The sequence below is a fragment of the Hydra vulgaris genome, chromosome 10 (assembly GCF_038396675.1).
Source record: "Hydra vulgaris chromosome 10, alternate assembly HydraT2T_AEP".
In the NCBI taxonomy this organism is placed as follows: domain Eukaryota; kingdom Metazoa; phylum Cnidaria; class Hydrozoa; order Anthoathecata; family Hydridae; genus Hydra; species Hydra vulgaris.
Window position 1 is genome coordinate 12643683 of NC_088929.1, and position 21137 is coordinate 12664819.

At 24.9% G+C, this 21137-nt stretch overlaps 1 protein-coding gene across 1 annotated transcript in view; it reads left to right on the forward strand.

The window, feature by feature from the left end:
* Positions 1-18746, forward strand: part of LOC100201412 (medium-chain specific acyl-CoA dehydrogenase, mitochondrial) — a 70161-nt gene extending 51415 nt beyond the window's left edge. The window contains exons 9-14 of the mRNA XM_065807272.1: positions 2556-2664; positions 6067-6138; positions 6237-6494; positions 12467-12550; positions 15560-15631; positions 18513-18746. Of these exons, the coding sequence (XP_065663344.1) occupies positions 2556-2664; positions 6067-6138; positions 6237-6494; positions 12467-12550; positions 15560-15631; positions 18513-18587 (670 nt within the window). The 3' untranslated portion in view covers positions 18588-18746. The remainder of the gene's footprint in view (positions 1-2555; positions 2665-6066; positions 6139-6236; positions 6495-12466; positions 12551-15559; positions 15632-18512) is intronic.
* Positions 18747-21137: the final 2391 nt, after the last annotated feature.

Below are 21137 nucleotides of genomic sequence, written 5' to 3' on the forward strand. Positions count from 1 at the left end.
GCATGACAAATATTTAAAAAGGCAGGCCTTGTGATAATCACCAGCCTTAGAGCATTTCACTTACATGAATAGCGATTTTAGATTATGGTGAAAAATGTAATATTTATTTTTTTGTAGTATTTAAATAACTCTGTAGATATTTTTATGTGGTATTTTAATGGAGTAGTTAATTTTTATTTTAACAGTATTGGATTTTTTATAAAACTAGAAGAAAGACTTGTCTAGTTTTAATACAACTTAATGAAAAAAGACTTTATAAAATAATTAATCTAATCAAAATAATCTAGTAAGCATGTAAATATTTGTTTAGATAATGTTAATTTTGTTGTAAATATTTTTATTACTTTTATTTACATTTTTATAAAAAATGGTATTTTTTATGGTATTTTTTCAGGTATTGAAAATACAGCAACAACTGGAAATAAAAGATTACTTTAAAAGACTTTACTTTTAACTAAAATAGCTTGAGCTATGATCCAGCATTCACTAAAATCATTTATGCCTAAAATAAGATAAATAAAAATAAGATATATAAGCTTATATAAGAAATAGATTTCTTAAATTTAACCATTTAATGCTTAGGTTTAACCTGATTGATTGTAAATTTTAGCTTGAACTAATATATATTGTTCATTAAGCAAATTTTATTTTTTTTACTGGAATTATCAAACATATAAGGCTTTTATTCCACCTTTTTATTTTACTAAAAGTTACTATAAGTTACTAGAAGTTAGTAGAAGTTAGTAGAAGTCGCGGGGTAAAGCATAAGTGGCGATGACGTTTGTCTGACGGGATAAACTAGTTATAAGTGCTGATCCTCATCGAAACGTCAGTAATAATAGACGCGACTCTGAGGAGATGTTTATTACTTAATCACTACACAAATTATTTTTACACATTGGCATTAATGTTTTTTTTCCATTCTGAGGCCTTTCATTGTTGTATGCATACTTTTTATTTTTTAATGTATTTTTTGTTTTATTTATTTTTTGTTTGGTGATATATTTTTTGTTTATCTTAGTTCATATTAGTATTTATATAACAATTTATTTTTTATTATTATTGTTAGTACTGTTTAGGTGCATTGTCTATCTTATTTTGAATATTCCACTATTAATCTTTATTTTTGTCTTGACAACTGTCAAAATATGCTTTATTTGAAAAATAAATCTCCTTTATTCTAATGTACTTCATTTCTTCCCTCAGGCGTTCACTGCTCGTGTGTGACCATTCGGCGAATTTTATATATGTCAGAATTATATATATGCCAAAGTTTATAAATAAAATTGCTGGTAAAAAAATCAACTATTTCTCTTATTTCGGGTTTTTTCTAACAATATTTAAAGTTTTAAGTTTGTTACTCGCTGACTTTTCAAAATAAATGTTCAAAGTGTACATTAAAGTTGTTTTAATAACACCAGTGTTAATAACACATTTTATTAAAGTGAGTGTATATTTATAGGCTGGCATTGCCAAATGCCGACCCTAATTCCCTGTGCTGTATCTATGTACAACCCTCGAAATTAGGGTCAGCATTCGGCAATGCCAACCTAACTGACAACCTTAAAGTGTTTGAGGTTGGCAAAAAATTGCTGACCTCATTTCTATGCTTTATTATAAGACCTTTGTATCAAATTTTTTTTGCCACCCTCTAAAAGATTTTTCCAAATTCCGAGGGTTGTATATATATATATATATATATATATATATATATATATATATATATATATATATATATATATATATATATATATATATATATATATATATATTATAACTGGTCATAAAATATCGTATATTTTATATATATATATATATATATATATATATAAAATATACGATATTTTATGACCAGTTATAAGTTTTGTAGAAATAGGTGAAATGCTAGTTTTAAATGCTTATTTGGATAGTCAAGTAATATTTACACAACTTCTTCACAAATGAAATGACTTCACAAATGAAATATTTGTGAAGGTCATGTGGTATAGATAGAAACACATCATATTTATATAGATAAATACACATAGATAAATACACATCACATTTATGACCAGTTTTAAGTTTTTAACAATAGGTAGAATGCTGATTTTAAACACCTATTTGGATAATCAATATTTGTAAGACTTCACAAATGGAATATTTGTGAAGTAGCCTTCATAACCTTCATAACTTTTATTTACTTTTTTGTTTGATGGTTTTTTTTTAACTTTAGTTACTTTTTACATAACATTTTCATGTTCAACAAACAAACTAGTTTAATGAAACATGATTATTTATATATACAAAATCTACTTGGTCTTTTGTATCCAAGGTCTGGAATACTAAATAGGAAGCAAAATTATGTGTCTCCTTTACACCTAAACAAAATTTTTAAAAACAAAAGGTATCGAATTTTAATATCTTCTGTTCTTAAAAATTTTGATACCTTGTGTCCTTAAAAATGTAGTTTAAATAATAGTTTTTATTGCATTGTTGTTAGGTTATTCATATTTATTTTGTTTTATGGTTATTTGTTTTATTCTTTGTTTTTGTTTTGATAGATCTTTTTGTAATAGGTTTTTTGTATTGGCTAGAAGTGATCCCGACCCTAATGCTAAACCAGGAAAAGCTTTTACAGGGTTTATTGTTGATGCTGATTCACCTGGTATAACTCTAGGAAAAAAAGTAGTTCTATTTCTAGTTTTATCTTTTTAAATATTTATATATTTGTAAGTGTTTGTATATTTGTAAGTGTTTGTATATTTGTAAGTGTTTGTATATATATATATATATATATATATATATATATATATATATATATATATATATATATATATATATATATATATATATATATATATTTATATTTATATATATATTTATATATATATATATATATATATATATTTATATATATATATATATATATATATTTGCATGTAGTAAAAACCTGAGAGTGATTAGATGTAGGGTGTCAGGATGTAAGCCAGGAATATAGTTTTTAGGAATATTTATTGTTATTTCTACAAAATATTGAAAATTTTCAATAATCTTGCTCCATTACTTAAAAAAAAAAAAAAGGTTAGATAAATGGAGATTATTACTACAATATGTTGCAATAATCTACATTTATCTATCAGCTATAAATGTTTATTTATTTCTTCCATTTGCTGAGCACTTCAGTTTTTAAAAATAGCCAGACCATCATCACAATAAAAACCTAATTCTTTTTGTTATGAAATTGAGATTGTTGATTCAAAGTAAAAATTTTTACTTTTAATAAATCAACTTAAAAACCTACTTATTTGCATACTTCTATGCAATCAAAAGTACCAAAAGTAAACAACAAGATAATTTTTTACATCTTTAGGTTTTAATGTTATTTTAATATTCAAATCAAATACTCCTCCATTTTTCTTAATCCAAGAATCACCACTATTGATGGTTAGAAATTTTCTAACATATAGAATAAATTTTTTTATTTTCTCACTAAAAATTGAAAATTTATAGAGATGCTTTTCATTAATATCTGGAAATCAATGTGTAACATTTTAGGTAATGTAAAGTGGGGTACCATTGACACATTTTTAGAAAATATTTTTTTTTTCTTAGCCTTGACAAACTATGTGTTTTTTTTTAATGAATTTTATGTGTTTCCAATGATATTGCTGCCATAAACTGATGGAGAATTTAATTACTTATCTAATATTATTGATGGATAATTAATTTTGTTTTTGGGATTTAACTGTCAATGTTACCCTTACATGTTTTATGCTGTAATTGTTATAGTTATAATGTAACTATAACAAGGGGTAACTTTATCATAGGAATATTGACAAACAAAAAAGAGAAAACATTTTAAATATATATCAGCACCAACCTACATTTTTGTTTTAAAAATAAGCAGCATTAAAAAGTTTCAATCAAAATGTTATTTTGAAAGATATCATTTAGCTCCAGTTCTAATAGTGTCTAATTAAAAATATAAAAATTATTTATGATTAAAAATTTTTCTCTACGAGTTTTCATACTATTAAGCTATATATCACATTAATGTTTGATTACAACGAAATCCTGCAGTACTGTAATTTTTTTCTTGATTTCTTCATTACAAATTTTTTAGTGTATGGTTTAATTTCAGAAACAACAAGATAATTTTTTAAATCTTCAGGTTTTTTTTTAATTTTATTCATTTTTTTTAGTTGTGGTTTTTAACTTTTTTCAAGTGTCGGTTTTTATTTTTTTTAAATTTAATGTTTTGGTTTTTTTTTTTTTTTTTTTTTTCATTTCAATTTATAATTATTCTTTTAATTTAGGTGTTTGCTTTGTTTGATTCCATTTCATGTCATTGTTAAAGACTCTTCAGATTTAAGACATTCCACCAACTTTTGCTTGATTCTTGGCCCATGGGGTGACTTTGCATTCCTTTCAATGTTACCCCAAAACTGAAATATGCGTTTAAAAAAAAAAACCACAAAAAAATCTTAAATGCTTAGTATTTAGAAACAACATCATAAAAACATATTTAAGATGATATTTTAGTATGGTGTTACTTTTCTTCGGACTAAAGTTTTTTAGTAACTAATAAACTAGAAATTTCAATTTATGCCCTCCATGTTGTTATTTACACTTATTTTTGAGTTGTTATTACAGTTATTATTTACACTATTATGAGGATAAAATTAGTTATATTTGTTCATTTAACATCTGGCTACAACATCTGTTCAAAATAATTTAAACAATAATCAACAGGTGACTGGTAAAAATATTTAATCTAATACATGTCAATGTTACCCACTTGTCAAAGTATACCACATGTTGCGTTACCTTGATTTGCCATTGATTTAAGGAGAGCTTTTTTTAGAAAGTACGGTTTTGGAAATTTGTCTTCATTTTTTTCTGGGTTTAAAAGCTGCAGTGGAATTATTTAAATGGCTGATGATTGCAGAATAGGTATGAAACATGAGTCTGACATCATACTGAAACAGCCTGCTTCTGGGTGCTTTTAATACATAAATAAACTGACTAAATAGGGATCGCATTAATGGGCCACCATAGATTGTTCCACTACTGATTGCCCTTAAAGTTTTTGACATCTAATGTACTGATGGAGAATTCAACCTCTTTTAGTTCTAAAACTAAAACACAAACCAATCATAGTTTGAACCACGGTAAAGAGGTTTATGAAGGGGGATAAACACTTTTTTCTTAAAACATTTTAATCGTTTAGGCTAAATTTTTTATGTACTCTTTAAAAAAAATAATTTTTTCAAAACTCATTTTAAATAAAATTTGCTTGGATTTCTTTAAATGAGATATGAAATAGTTATGTTTTTTATTTTATATAGCTTTTTAAGTAGAAACTAATAAACAGGTCGGAGGAGTTCTAATTTATGTAAAGGAAAACACTGTACATAACAGAGCAGAAACTCGAATAGCTTTCTTAACGTTATGTTCAATGTTTTCAGATATTCTGATGCTGACTGAGTTATTTGTATTCTGAAAAAGAAATTATTACTAGTTAGTAAACTAGGTAATAATAATAAATTATATAATTTTTAATACCAAGTTTACTATCATAATAAATTAATTAAATATGGTATTATAATAAAAGAAAGAAAAAAGTAATAAAAAAATATTTTCTCTGTCCAGAGAAAGCAACTTTTTCTATCAACCAACTCTGATTGGAAAATTGGAAATATCTTGGGAACTAATTTTTATCCAAGGAACTAATTAAGTTCCTTGGATATACCATTTTTTATATATGTATATATATATATATAATATATACATAATTCAATATATGTATATATACACACACATATATAAATGTGTGTATATGTATATATACACACACATATATAAATGTGTGTATTTTTAGGTGCCTTAATTTATGGCCACTACTATACTAAAATGTGTGGCTTTTCAAAAGCAAGAGAGACTTCTTTCCAGCGTTTTCTCTCAAGTTTTTTTTTCTTAAAAAAACTTGAGAGAAAAAAAACCTTTTTAGGAGATAATTATTATTTGCACTGTTTATATCTAGTAAAAAATATTTTCATAATTATTTAATATCTAATGTTTGTTTAGGAAATAAATTTGGGTCAAAGATGTTCTGACACTCGGGGTGTCAATTTTGAAGATGTCAGAGTTCCTAAATCGGTAGTTATATTGTTAATTTATTATTGTTAATTTTTATTTACTTATTTTTAATTTATTCTTATAACTATGTGTTTTGCAATTTTTTTTCTTGTGTTTAGAATGTGTTAGGAAAAGTAGGAGAAGGCTTTAAGTATGCAATGGGAGCATTTGATAAAACACGTCCTGGAGTTGCATCAGCTGCTGTTGGACTAGCACAAAGAGCTTTGGACGAGGCTACAAAATATTCAACTGAAAGAAAGACTTTTGGAACTCAGATTTCAAATCATCAGGCCATTCAATTTATGTTGGCAGACATGGCTTCCGGTGTTGAGTTAGCTCGTCTTATGGTTAGGCGAGCAGCATGGGAATTGGATCAGGTTAAAAAATATCTTCTTTACAATATAATACTATATGAACTACTATATAAGTTATGAAAGTATAAATCTTATAAGAATTACCAATAACCTATGTTGATGTTCATATATAACTTAATAAAAGAGGATTTCTTTGTCACATTTACTTATTTATAGTCAAAAATAGTTTTTTAACAGAACCTTTTTTGGTCTTTTAATTTTTCCTCAGTGAATTGTATAATAAGAAATGCTTGTTTATAATTCAAAAAAGTAGCCTTTGTAAAAAAAGTAAATTTTGATTGTAAAAAATTAATGTTAAAATGACATTGAAAATTAACTCACATACTTTCATGCATGGTTATAAACTCAACCATAACTAATTATGTTCTTACCATATACAGTCTTCTCCGTTTAAAATTTAATGTCAGTTCACAAAAAAGCACTGGCTGGAAGGTCATTTTTAGACATACGTGCACCATTTTAAAAATTCATCTTTATTTGATATTTAAATTAAAATAAAAACAGAGAAAAGAATGTTTTGAATAAATTCTAAATGAAATAATTAAAATAAAGATGTCAAAAAAGTATTTTATATAAATATTAAACAAAATAACCAAAATAAAAATGGAAAGACAAATGCTTTATTTAAATTCTAAATAAAAAGTAAAAACATCAAAACGTTTGTTTAATTATTTAGTTCTAAATCAAAGCGAGTTAAAAAATAAAAACAACAAAAAAAAAAACTTATTCAAGTTCTAAATAAAATAATTACATTAAAAACAGCACAACGAATGTTAATTTGATTTATCTTATTTAAATTCTAAATTAAAAACTGCCAAAGAAATGTTTTAAATTCTATTTCCACAATTTTTATAGAAGTATTTGATGAACAAAAAAGATTTGTTGCAATTTTAAAAAACGCTTTTTATTTTTTTAGCAAGTGCTTTTTTATGCGCACGCCAAAATTTTTGCAGTCATGTGGGTAACTAAAAAAATTCTTAAGCACAAAATTGCTTGCCAAACGGAGGAGACTGCATATATCACCATAAATGGAAACATTAAGCAGTAATTAATTGTTGTAAAAAACATTTTCATGCAGTTGTAAAAATTTATTATTTTGATAAAAAAACAAAGTGTTGAATAAATTATTTTCTACTTTTTGTTTTTAAAAATTTTTAATTAAATTTATTTTATATTTAAATTGAATTTATTATTAAATATTAAAAAAATTTAAATCTATTTCAATAAATTAAATTTCAAAATTTAAAATGGTCCGTTTTTTAATTTTAAAAAATGTTAAAGAAAAGAAAATTTAATTTAAATTACTTTTTTAACTTCGTTTTACATTCAATTATTTTGTTTATTTATTTATATTTTCAAATCAATAAATTTTTTTCACCCTGTTAGAAAAATGTTAATATACAAAAAGTAATGTTAATATACAAAATGTTAATATACAAAAAGTGCTTAATGCACTTATAACAGTATATAAATGCATTGCCAGATAAACATAATCAAACTTTTAGGCAAATTTACTTTGAGAATTTTTTTAGTAAATTTTATATAACAAGTTTATAAAACATGATTTTTTTAGTTTTGAAATTGCTTTTTAACAAAAGTTCTTTCTTTTTCATTAGTTTTTTAGATTGATCATACAGTGAACATCAATTAGAAATGGTTAACTAGTTTATGAGTAGTATGCAAAGATTTTGTTAAAACCAAAGTACTAAAAAAAAATTGACAGCTTTTTTTTGTTTTGTTTTGATCGTTAAGAAATTCAACCATAAACAATTGACCCCTTATTTAAAAAAAACGACAAAATTGTGAGAAAACAAACATAAGTCGATAGTGTTATGTGTTATGAATGTTTTAAGAAATATGTTTAAATAAGTATAAGTTTTTTAAAATAAGGAAATATTATTTTTTTAATCAACATTTAAATTTTATTGATAATTTTTTTATAAAAATAAAACTTAAAAGCGCAACAAAACTTTCTTTCTATTTTCTGAATACTCCTTGCCAGTAACAGTAAGACATTTTTTAAAGAAAAATCAAAAAAAGCAAACAGCGGCTTTCGATTTTTACTGTGTTATTGTTTACTACTTTTTCTTTTTTTTCAAATTAAAGTTAATGTGACAAAAAATCAAAAACTTGAACTTTTTCCATGTGTTTTTCATAACGCTTAAATTTGTATTTCAATCAGTTTCAGCTGCTTCATTTAAACTTAGATAAAAGATTAGTTAAGATTAAAGATGAGTTTTCATTCATATCAGATAAGAGTTAATGATCATGATAAAACTGACAATATCACATATAAAATAGGATTATTTTGAATTTTTGGTTTCATGCAGTATGGTTAAAATAATGAAACAACATTTAAGTGAATTTGGATCAATGAAGAAAGAAATTTAGATTTTATTGCTTAATTTTGCTTTAATCATGGTGTACATATAATATAATATAAATAAAATGCTGTTTTCTTGTTTCATTAAGAGAAATGAATCTAATGAAAATTTTAGACTTTAACAGATGTTTTTCATTGAAGCGTTTTAATTTGTCTCTAAAATTATTTACAGAATTTGCATTAATAATGTCTTAATCTAGGATATTCCAAGCTTCTACAACAAGGTTATTAAGGAAATTATGTCTAGAAAATGAGTTTCTTACTAAATTTCTTTTTTAATTTCTGATCAAGCCCTCTTGTAATTTTAGTTATTCTTTCAGGTTCGTTATGCCAGTTTATTTTATTTATATTTTTTTGTAATCTAAACATTTTGGAGTATGTAACACACTTTATGAGATATTGAAAAATTTTGTTTTTTATTATTATCATCATCATCATCTATGATGATGATGATAATAATAAAAATGGTTCTTTTGACAAAGGCACCAATTTTTAAGTTATGAATGATAAGTGTGAAGATAACATCAACTACAATCATTTGCATGAAAACTCACACAAGTTGATAAAATAAAACTGTCAACTGTTTGAAATCAAAAGTCAATGTTTTTTTGGGAAAGAAGTTGAGCCTCATCTCGATGTAAAGGGTTGCAGGAACACAATACCAATAATGCTTGAACATTTGTGCATTTTACCAATAATGCATAGAGCTATTGATAAAGACAGATAAGGCAACTTGAGAAATTTTATTAGAATTTTAGAAGTGTTTAACTTGAGTTATTAATGTAGACATTATCTAATGTTTGGCCTAAAAGATTAACTTGAGGTAATGAAACCTGTTGAGTTAGATAATCTTAGCAAAGATACATCTTTGCTAAGATTCTCTATAACAATACTAAAATTCATGTTTTAGAAACTTTCTTTAGTTAGCATCATTTGCTAACTAAAGAAAGTTTCTGATGGATAATTTGAGGATTGGTATCAATGAATGCCGTAATATAGCTTCATAAATTTTTTATGTAAACTTAAAAACTCTTTCATTTAGAGATACAATAATTTTTGCAGATATGTTGGCATCTCAACTTTAAAACAAAGACAATATCAGATGGTTACGAAGCTTTATAAATAATTTATTCAACACTTTGTTTTTTTATCTTAGTAATTGATAATAATGCATCATGCATTTTTATTAATTATGCCCACATTTATGGATGTTAAAAGAGTATTTGCAGTGTGCACTAACTTTTGTGAAAAAAATAAGATCATGACTTTCAAATAAGTCATTGTTTGATTTGATATGACAGCCCTTTTATTTTTAAAATACTATAATAAAAATTATAAAAGTTTATATTAGGATTAAAAGTATTGAATAAAATTGTACTTATTTAATTTAATTTAATATTTTTAAAAATTCTAAAAAACAGTAAAGCAGATGTTTTTAAAAACCATTGTTATCAGAATCCTTAGTACCATAGTTGTTAAGGAATCAGCAATATAAGACAATTTATGCGTAATCATGGAAGTTAAATTTATCTGAAAACTATTGAAATTTTATAATTTCATTAAAAATCTAAGAATCATTATTTTAAAAACAATTAAGATTCTTGCATTTTCTAAGATTCTTTATTGATTTTTTTTTCTTTTTATTTTCAAAATCTAAAATATTTTCTTTAAATATGATCTAATGCAACAATAGTAAACTAAAATGCTAAAACTTTAAAAAGCCCTGATGTGATAAATCTCGTATTTGGTTGTATTTGACGGGTTGTCTAGAAAATTTTTGAATCATTATAGCAAAAAACAACTTGTCATAAATATAGAAAAAAAACTTAGGAAAAAGTTTAAAATAAAATTATTATAAAAATTTTTATAAAAATAAAGTTAAAGTCAACTTTAAAGTTGACTTAAACTTTATTTTGACAAATTATTTATAAATAACTCCAAGGAACATCTTTTGCAAAAAGTACTAATTTGATGCTGAAAATTGAAAAGCAGATTTTTATTTTTTCAAAAAATTTACAATAATCATTTATATGTATGGTCTTAGATAAATAAAAAATACCCCACCAAAATCTTGATTCAAAAGTTTTTTGAATGTGATTTTTACATGTTGGTGTACATTATTTGTGTATTTGTTTAGTATCTGTTTAAAAAACCGGATAACAGTTCTCATCAATTTGCAGTTAACCGACTATTCGGTTAACCGAAAAATCTTATAAAGCATAAACTGTTTTGTTTTTATAAATATTTGCCCGTCAGGAATGACGGTTTTGCAACCAATGTACTCATTGTCATTAGTGACACTTTCTGAATACAGGATCTTCCAAATTTCAACGAACATAGTGTTTTGTTTAAACTAATTTTTAAAAAATCAATGTTAAACTGTACATTGTCAAGTCAGACAGTGACTACAGTCCTATATTATATATTTACAACAAAACATGGAAAAAGATGTAAAAGAACAGAAGTTAAAAAAGGTAGGAATAATGTACAAGTATTGTTTAATTATCCTCATTATCATTCATTGTCTCGACATCGCTGCTGATTTAAATTTCATCATCATCTTCTTCTTCTTCATTATCAGCAACCAAGTTTTCACGTAACTCTGAATTTTCATACAGAAAAACCACCATCTCTGCATGTTCTGGCGTTAATTGATTTATTTTCTTTGTCATAACATTTCTGGCTGTTGAAAATACTCGCTCACTTGGACAAAAAAAAACATAACAAAAGAGTAAAACAAAAAAGTTAACTAAATTGAGGAAACTAAAACTCTAAGAAAAAACAATTTTAAGTTACAGTTATTAACTTAGAATTTATTTATTAGGAATTATGTTTAAAATAAACATAAAACTTTTTTGTTATGTTTTCGTATGTGAAACATTCTTAAATAAAGTCACTAATTACTTCGTAAGTTTGTTTACAATAAACACATTTCATTTAAATTATCAAAGAATATTATATATAAATTTATTTTATTTATATAAGTATTTATTTTATATAATAAATTACTATTTCTATGATTAATTTTATTAACATGACTTTTAACAACGATTGGATTTATGAACATAACCAACAACAGCAATGTTGGTTATGTTCATAAAAGTGTCTTGAAAGCGGAAAAGATAGGCGCGAAAACTTAAGTTATGTAATTTAACTCAAATAAAATTGTCATTGATTTGCGTTTTATATAAGCATTTTAAAATCAATTAATTGTGTTTAGTTCTTTAAAATCAACTTATTAAAAAAGTGTTCTTGAAAACTAAAAAGTCAAAAGTCAAAAAAAGTCGGTTTTTATTATTCGAGTAGAGATATTTGATATTCGAACAAATTCCGGTTAACCCCCAAGCCGGTTAGCCAAAGAAATTACTATACAGTGTATTTATTATTCCTAGCTATTGTCTTAATGATTGTTTTGATATTCTTACTTGACTTTTTTACTTTTTAATTCCCTACTTTCATTCTTGCAAACTAAATATTAATTTGTAACAACTTCTTGCCTTTTTTTTTTGCAGTTTAATTTCATAAAAATTCAATTTAATTTAAAAATTTTTAATTTCAAGTTTACCTTAAAATTATGTATATTTATTTTTAGGGACGAAAAAACACTTATTATGCCTCTATTGCAAAATCATTTGCCTCAGATGTAGCTAACAAAAATGCCAGTGATTGTGTTCAGGTATCTTTTATCTTTGAAAATATGCTTGGATTAACTCATAAAAGCTTTTTAGTTTCAAAGTCCTGCTTCCCTTTTATAAATACCTAAGTGTAATTACTTTTACCACTGTTTTTTATTTGATAATTAAAAAATAATTTTTATTTGATAACATCAAAGAAACTTTGATGTTATCAAATAAAAATAAACAGCTAGTTTAACAGCATAATTTATTAACCATAAATGATCAAATATGCCTCCTGGGTTTATTTGTCTAAATCAAGTTAAGGGGTTGTAATACATTTTAGAGGAAAGTTTGTTTCAAGTTTATACTGGAATATACTTGAGATATGCTTGTGCCTAGTATATTGGATATACTGGATAACATAATAACAAAATAAGAAGGGGGGACAAAAGCATTATTATTTTTGTTGTAGTTGTAGAGCTTAATTGAAAAATGACTTCAGCAACACAAGGCAAAGTGATTTGGATGTCTAACAATGGATTAACCTGTTTAACAAGAATGGCAGGAAGAGTATGACCATTCGATTCAATAGTCAAAATAGAATAAAAGTTCTTTTGCAAATAGTCCTGCCTTATCTTTGGGAGAGGTTATAAAATCAGACTTATGAATAAGAGATGGAATGTTAAACATGCCTTTGTTAATGATGTTGTTGAAGATTTCCCAAAAGTCTCTAGTGTCTAATTTTTGAGATAAGATATAAGGTTTAGTAAACTAGAAATAATGGAGCTTAGCATCAGAGGGCACCTTTTTACATTGATTTCTTGCAACAATAAATTAGGTGTTTGTTCTCAAGAGAGTTGTTCTTTTGAAAAAGATTTAAAAATGGTTACGATTAGAAATAGCAGCTGCACAAGAAGATGAAAAAAAGAAGATGGAGTGCAATGAGGCTTGACTTGAAACTGACAAGTAGGAATAAAAGCCTCCATACAGGCTAAGAAATTACTAGGAAATCTAGGAAATCTAGGAAATCTACTCAAATCATCTAGGAAATTACTTAGGAGGCACATTTATTAGCGGAGAGAGAAACAAAATCACCCAGTCATGAAGAAAGTCACAAAAAAATTGTCAGCTTTTGAGTTGTAGTATGATTATAGGGTGAGTCTAAAAAAGAAGTAGGATATAAAAGTTTACAGAAAACTTAACTCATTTATAGATAGAGCACAGTATCCTAATCAACGAGCTATGTAGTTGTCTCAGTCCTGCTAATTAACCCAAAGTTGTAACTTAGCCCTCCTTATGTGGCCTTGACCAAGCACACCAAAAGCACTAGCTACAAATTTAGTTTTATAGTTAGAGTCACAAGCTGGTAGCTGAGCTAGCACTACACCAGAGATTTAAACAGAACACAAACATACTTGTAGTAACTTACTGGTGAGCAAACACCCACCTGAGATACAGGCACAACACAAACACACATATAGAAACTTACAGGTAAACGAACACCGTGTCAGAAGGTCAGATAGAATACAAACATACATTTAGGAAAACTTACAAAAAGTAATTTACGAATTTATCATTATTTTGAAACAAATACCAGAATAATTGAACTCTACTTTAAGATAATAAATCAGAATTAAGATTGATTTGATAAATTTAAATATTAGAAATTTATTGAACAATTTTGTTAAAAAGAAAAAAGATATTTATAACCATGTTAAAAGAGAGCTCCAATGAATCATATTTTAACATTTTCAAAGAATTGCAGTGAGTACAGTTTGCCGTGTTGATTTGGCAAGGTTCTAACTAATTTTTTTATAGTAGGAGAATAGCAAATAAATCATTTTTTCTTTTCTTTTAAGTAAAAATATTTATATATTTATTTGTTACTTATTTATGTGTTTTTATACATCAAGCAAAAAATAGAATACACAAATAAATAAAAAAACAAAAATATAAATAGTTAAAAAATAAAAATAAAATTAAGATTTTTTTCTAAATTTCCTAATATAAAAAAATTCAGTTAGAATCTTGTCAAACCAACGCGACAAGTTACACAGTAATTACAGTTAATTCAAAAGCACATTAAAAAGTTGTAATATCTATCATGACTAAACTAATATCTCGTAGCTAGAACTCGTATGATATGAGATTAGTTATCTTATATCAAGCTTAAAAAGAAAATGAACATTATCTTTAAAATTCATGCTAAACTATGCAGATGGTAGATAAGATTAGAATGATGATGAATTATTCTCAATAGAAAGGTTAAAACTACATTGATGGTTACAGGAGGTTTTATGACATAAACTTTCAATGAAAAATTTATAAAAACAGTGTCTGATTGACTAAAAGTATTTTTAGATCTTCTAAAGACACATCTTGAAAACTTGAAGTTTTATTTTTGGATTCTCATGGTCTCATGTCATGTTTCCAAATTTATTTTTCTCGTACTTTTGGAAAATTTCCTTTAGTTTAAAAAAAATAAATAGCTGCAAGCTACATGAAGCACATTTCAATAATGAACTTATAAAAAGCAACAAACCAAGGGAAAGTTTTCTGTTTCAAAACAGTGAAATAAACTACCAAAAACTGTTAAAATCTTCAAGAAAAAATGTGATAGTCATGGATATTATGCTATGACATTATGATATAAACTCTAATCAACATGGATTCAAAGTAGATTATAATTATTATTTTGGAAATTACCACAACTGTAAAACATAAAGGTTTAACTCTGTGTAAAATTATACTTATGTAGTAGGATTTTTTAAACTTCAGTTAAAAAATCCTACTACATAATTTATACTCTTTTTTTTTTGTCTACTAAATCTCTATTTGGATTGGTTTGCATTTATAGTGCAAACAGGTTTTTTTAATTCTATACTTTGGTATGTTATACTAGCATATAATTTATAAATATGTACCAGTTAGCAGAAAAATATTAATTTAATTTGTAAATTAAATATTGATTATAGAACAATAAACAATTTTTTGTTGTTTTTTTCCTCAGATCTACATTTTGTAGATGAAATGTAAATCATTTTTGTGTATTTTATGTATATTTTTAGATCTTCGGGGGGAATGGATATAATTCTGAGTATCCTGCTGAAAAGTTAATGAGAGATGCAAAAATTTTTCAAGTAATAAATATATTTTTTAGCATATATAAATATTTTTATGTCGAGATAAGTAAATCCAATAATATGAAATTTAATTTACATCAAGGTAAGTAAATTAACTTATATTAAAATGCATAGTATTTATTTATAAACCAAAGAATTTCTGCTGGTATCTGATGCACACAGTATTTTATACTAATTGTATTAAATACAGTAAGTTCAAAATTTTAACCATTTTACTAACTTCCACAGCAACCTTAAAGTGGAGTTTTGTATTTTCTTGATTTGAATGTGTTTTTTGTTACTCTTCATATTTGTTTGCTTCATATCAAATTTACATAATTTGAATGTTTCTCTCTTGTAATGTAACCATGACAACATTTTGGAAAAGCTCCTATTTGTAATTTCATTCAAGTACATAGCATATCTTTTGTTTAATAAATTAGGAATGTTTGACCTGAGTTTGGCTTACTAGTGATAAGTAAGCTGGTCTGTTGGCTTAAAAATTTATTAAACTTGAATTGAAAGAAAATGTCTAAAAATTGACTTTTATATCTAAATAAATAATATTAATTGCCATTTTTAATAATTTAACACCAATCTTCTTTGTTTTTTACTTAATTGTAACTATTTGGCATGTTTTAGCATAGCGTGTAAAAGTTAGAATGTTGTGTAAGTTTGTAAGCCAGAATGTCATCAGCATGTCTCAACTTAGCATGTACCAAACTTTGGTAACCAAAGTAGCATATAGCAAACTAACATCACAATAGCATATTGTTCACAAGTGAATCAGATTTATTTTTAAAACAGAATATTATTTATATTAAACATAGCGTTCTATAACATGATGTTTTTGTGCAACAAAGTTGTCAGAACTTTTTGAATTTTTTTCGTGTATACCCTTTTGCATTTTACATCTCTCATGTATTCAATCTTTTATCTTCCTGTCTATAAACAATGATATTTAACTTTGTTTTCTAACCTTAGGTTGTCGAAAAAATCGTATAACCAAATGAAGGAATTACGTTTGTTTTTGTTTTGAAATTAAACAATTATTTTTTTCATCTACTTTTTAAGGTGTATTCCCTCAATTAAATTACAGTTTTTCAAATTCAAATAATATAAACAGTCACTACACCACTACTGATTTTCCATTACTATAGTTTTTTCATCAACATTTATTGTTTCATCTTTTTTTTTACTTATTGGTTTAATTATTAACATTCACAGAATGTTAATAATGTTTAAATAATATACAAATATAGTTTGCAGATCTTTATTGTTTTAAAGATTAAGTTTTTTATAAACTTCTTAAATTATAGCATTTTTAGTAAATTAAGGTCTATTGCTCAGTTGGCTGTCAGTATGTTTTTTAATATATTTGTATATATACACATATAAAAGTGTGTGTGTACATATGTACACACACTTTTATAAAATATTCAAAGAATGTTGCTGCTTTTTGATAATGCTAAAAGTATTCATATATATTTTATAACAAGGTAGTTTAAATGTATATTTTACTCTTTGTTGAACTCGACTGTTCAGATTTGTCAGAGGAAACTTAGCTTTAAATTCTTTGGTTTTGTGTGCAAGAATAAAGAACTTGAGTACGACCCAGGTTTCTTTGAGTCCAATCCAGGTTTCTTTGAGTGTGACCTAGGTTTTTTGATTTTGAATTAAAAATTGCTAACTCTTTAACTCACAATAATTTTTTGATTTTAATTTTAACGGGTAAGCTTTAAAAACTTATTTTTATTATTATTGTTATTTTTTAACATTTATGATTATTTTATTGATTATATAAATAATAACTTTTTAAAAAAATTTTCTAAGTTCAATACTCACCACCAAGGTGCAACTTCAATACAAGATGTACCTTAGTGGTGAACTGATGAGATCTAAATTTTTCTCACATAATTTTTTCAAACACACAGTTGCCTCAGGACAAAATGAATAATTTTTTAGGCAGTTATTTCTAGACACATTAAATTACAATTTTTTAGACACTCAGTTGTCTAAAAAATTGTAATTTAATGTGTCTTATATAATTTCTAATTATATAAGACACATTAAATGTCTTTTAAAATTCGGAATTATATAAGACACATTAAATTACAATTTTTTAGACAACTGTATGTAATTATAGGAATTATATAAACACATTAAATTACATTTAATGTGTTTATATAATTCCTATATAATTTGTTAAAGATCTTTTGAATCGTATGAGCTATAGGAATTTTAAAAGAACTTCTATAGAAACTTTAACTACTGTTTTAAATACATATTTTTTAAGAAAGCTTTTTTTTTTTTATGAGTCATTTTATCTTTAATTACCTCCGACCAATCAATAACTTACGGATTATCTCTTTTAATAATTATTCACATCTCAAATAAATTTTTGAATTTTAAATTTATCTTCTTTTATTGACAACAACGTTTCTTATATTTACACGATTTTTTTTTTTTTCTTTATTTCGTCATTAAAAAAAAAGAAAACAATGCCGTTTTATATAAATAAAATTTACATGACCGGGGCTAAAAGAAGACAAAATTTGCCTTATCACTACGCCCCGATTTATTATTGCTTTTTCGGGATTTTTTTATGTTTTTCTTCGATCAAGCCATTGACGAATACTTTTGTTTGGATAACATACTAAAAACTTTAGTTTTTTTTAATTTCGAACTTACCAAGAAGAGTTAATAGTAAAAAGTAGTAAATAATCCTGTAAATGTTCCTTTAATCGTGCATAAAGTGCGATATAAGGAACATTTACAAATTTGAAGTTTTTTTATGCAAAACCATTATGCTTGTTAAATTTCTAATATTTTGTTTAAATTATTTGGTGTTAACAAATTTGTTTATCTTTATTATGTTTGTATTTTGTTTTTATTTTAGATATACGAAGGAACATCGCAAATTCAACGATTGATTATATCAAGAGAATATTTTAATCGATTTCAAAAAAGATAATTATAAATACGCTTCTAATTGTTCTCTTTAGTTTTTTTGATACGTTATAGTTTTCACATTTTTTTGCACTATAGTTTGAAAAAAATTGTTTATTTTATGTTTAATTTTTTCTGTTGAATATTTAGATGAAATATTTAAATTCATTTTTATAAAATTAAATTTTCTTTTTTACAAAGTTTTTCACGTTTAAAAGTTTTTACTTATGGAAATAAAATTGATCGTTTCTTTTTGGATAGCTATGCGCATGAGCTAAGACAGTCTGTACTAAACTGAAAATGTGGCTCTTAAACTCTACAACATCTCTATTTCTCAAACACGCAGACACTTTGAAGATTAACATTTATACAAAAACTAGGTTTTTAGATCAAGAAAAATTGGAATAAACTATTTAGACTTTGTTTTTGTTTTATTCATTAAAGGTCTTATAAGTTTAAATGGAATATTTTTGGAGTTTTTATTGCAAAAAAAACAATATAAATAAATTAGGCATTAAAAAGGCAAAAGTGTTGTTTTGAGGTTAACTGTCATATTCATATAAATGATTTTTAAATGTTTATATAAATGTATATAGTCGTATTTTTTAGTTCTGGTTTTATATAGTAAATAGAATAATATTGTCGGAGCTTTTAAAAGCGTATAAAAAAAGCGTAGAAAGACAAGAATTTCACTATTTATAACTAAAACTGAACCCTGTTTTAATTACTCCAACTACGCTCAAATGAGATAAATGTGTTTTTTTTTTTTTTTTTCTTCTGTCAAATCAAAAACTTTTTATTAAAACATTTAATTTCAACTCTCAAGGTTATTTCAATTTCTTCATTAGATGAAAGCTTCCAAAATATATTCTACGCTGCTCCTAATACACAATGATGTTAAGTATTACTTTTGGAAACGCTCAAAAAAGAAAGTAATTTTTATTTTATCTCGTTTATTAGTACTTCAAAGCGCCATTGCTCATTTTAAGAGGTTAAAGCTCTAAACTGCTCTCTTTTAAAGGTTTTCATTTGAAAATATTTTTAATTTAGGATATTTTTTTCAATCGCTCTTTCTTAAAAGATTGACATAAAATTAAAACTTTATTATTACTACTTTATTTAATATATTCAAAATTGTATATGAGTTCAAATAAGGGGATTCTATACTTTCTATGGATGTATTTCTGGAGAAATTTGAAATCTAATCTTGAAATACCTGAAATATTATAATAAGTTATATATATATAATTGAAATCCCTTAAATATTCTTAAAATATGGTAAAGGAATAATTTTTTCATTAAAAAAATTTCACCAAAAGATTACTTGGAGTGTTTCTTTGAGAGGATTTTTGTTCAAGTTCTCAAATAGCTTGTTGAACGCTTTAAATTAATTATTTTATTTTGAGGTAATTTGGATAATTAGCACAAATTAGTGTCAAATTTCACACAAATTGGTCTCGATAAACTTCGTTAAAATTGTCAAATAACTTGCACGAGTTTTATTAAACGACAGAAAACTTGTTTAAGATTTTTGTCATAATATTGATTTTTTTGTTTTTGTTTTTAGATGCCCTAAGAAGACCTAACGGTCTTATCTCAAACCGTTATCACACGGGAGAGCATTAAGTAAAAAAACAGTAAATAAATTGCTTTACTTTAAATAGGATTTAAAAATAGATTTCAACTTTCATTAAAATATTTAAATTGATTATATAATGTTTAGAACTCCCTCATTTTTTGAACGTGTACAGTAGGGATGGCTCTTTTACTTACACGAGTAAGTTAATTTTTATCAAAATGTAAATTACATAAGTAATTTTAAACGTTTTATGTTGGGTTGCAAGATTTAATTTACGGAGAAGAATACAGCGCTAAACCTGTAAAAATAATTTTTTTTACTGTGTTCTTCTTCTTAAGAACCGGCCATCTGGCAACCCTAAAATCTACAACATTTATGTAAATTTACATTTCCGTATTAAAAATTAATTTTTTTGAAACGACTTTTACTTTATAATGTAAGTTTTTTTACTTTAAAAAATAAGTTTTGTAAAAGAAGCTTACATCAAAAAGTAATTTACTTTTGAAAATTACATTACATAATATAAAAGTTCCTCAAACTGTAATTTACATTTACCTATAAAAGCAACTAATTAATAAAATTATATTAAAAAGTAACTTGCATATGAAAGTAAATTGCATAAAATTAATATGCTAGTAAATGTAACTGAAGTTTACAAATAAAACAATATTTTTTAAGTAGGAATTTTTATATTAAAAGTAATAACAAATCTTTATTAAAAAAAAATTATATAAAATTAAATTTAAATTACATAAGCTTACATTTTATATAATTTGTAAAGTAAGTTAAAAGTAATTTATATAAAGTAAGTTAATAAATTTACTTATATTTTACAATAACTTTGACAGCATCTTGTACAAAAGTAATGCAAAAAGTAAAACTTTAAGGCATTTAGTTTGCCGCAACATTTGATTTGCGCGGTTTTAGGTATTTCCTCCCCGTAAAGTTTGAAACTATCAATAATAGGTTTCCCTCCATGATTAAAACCCTCTTTAG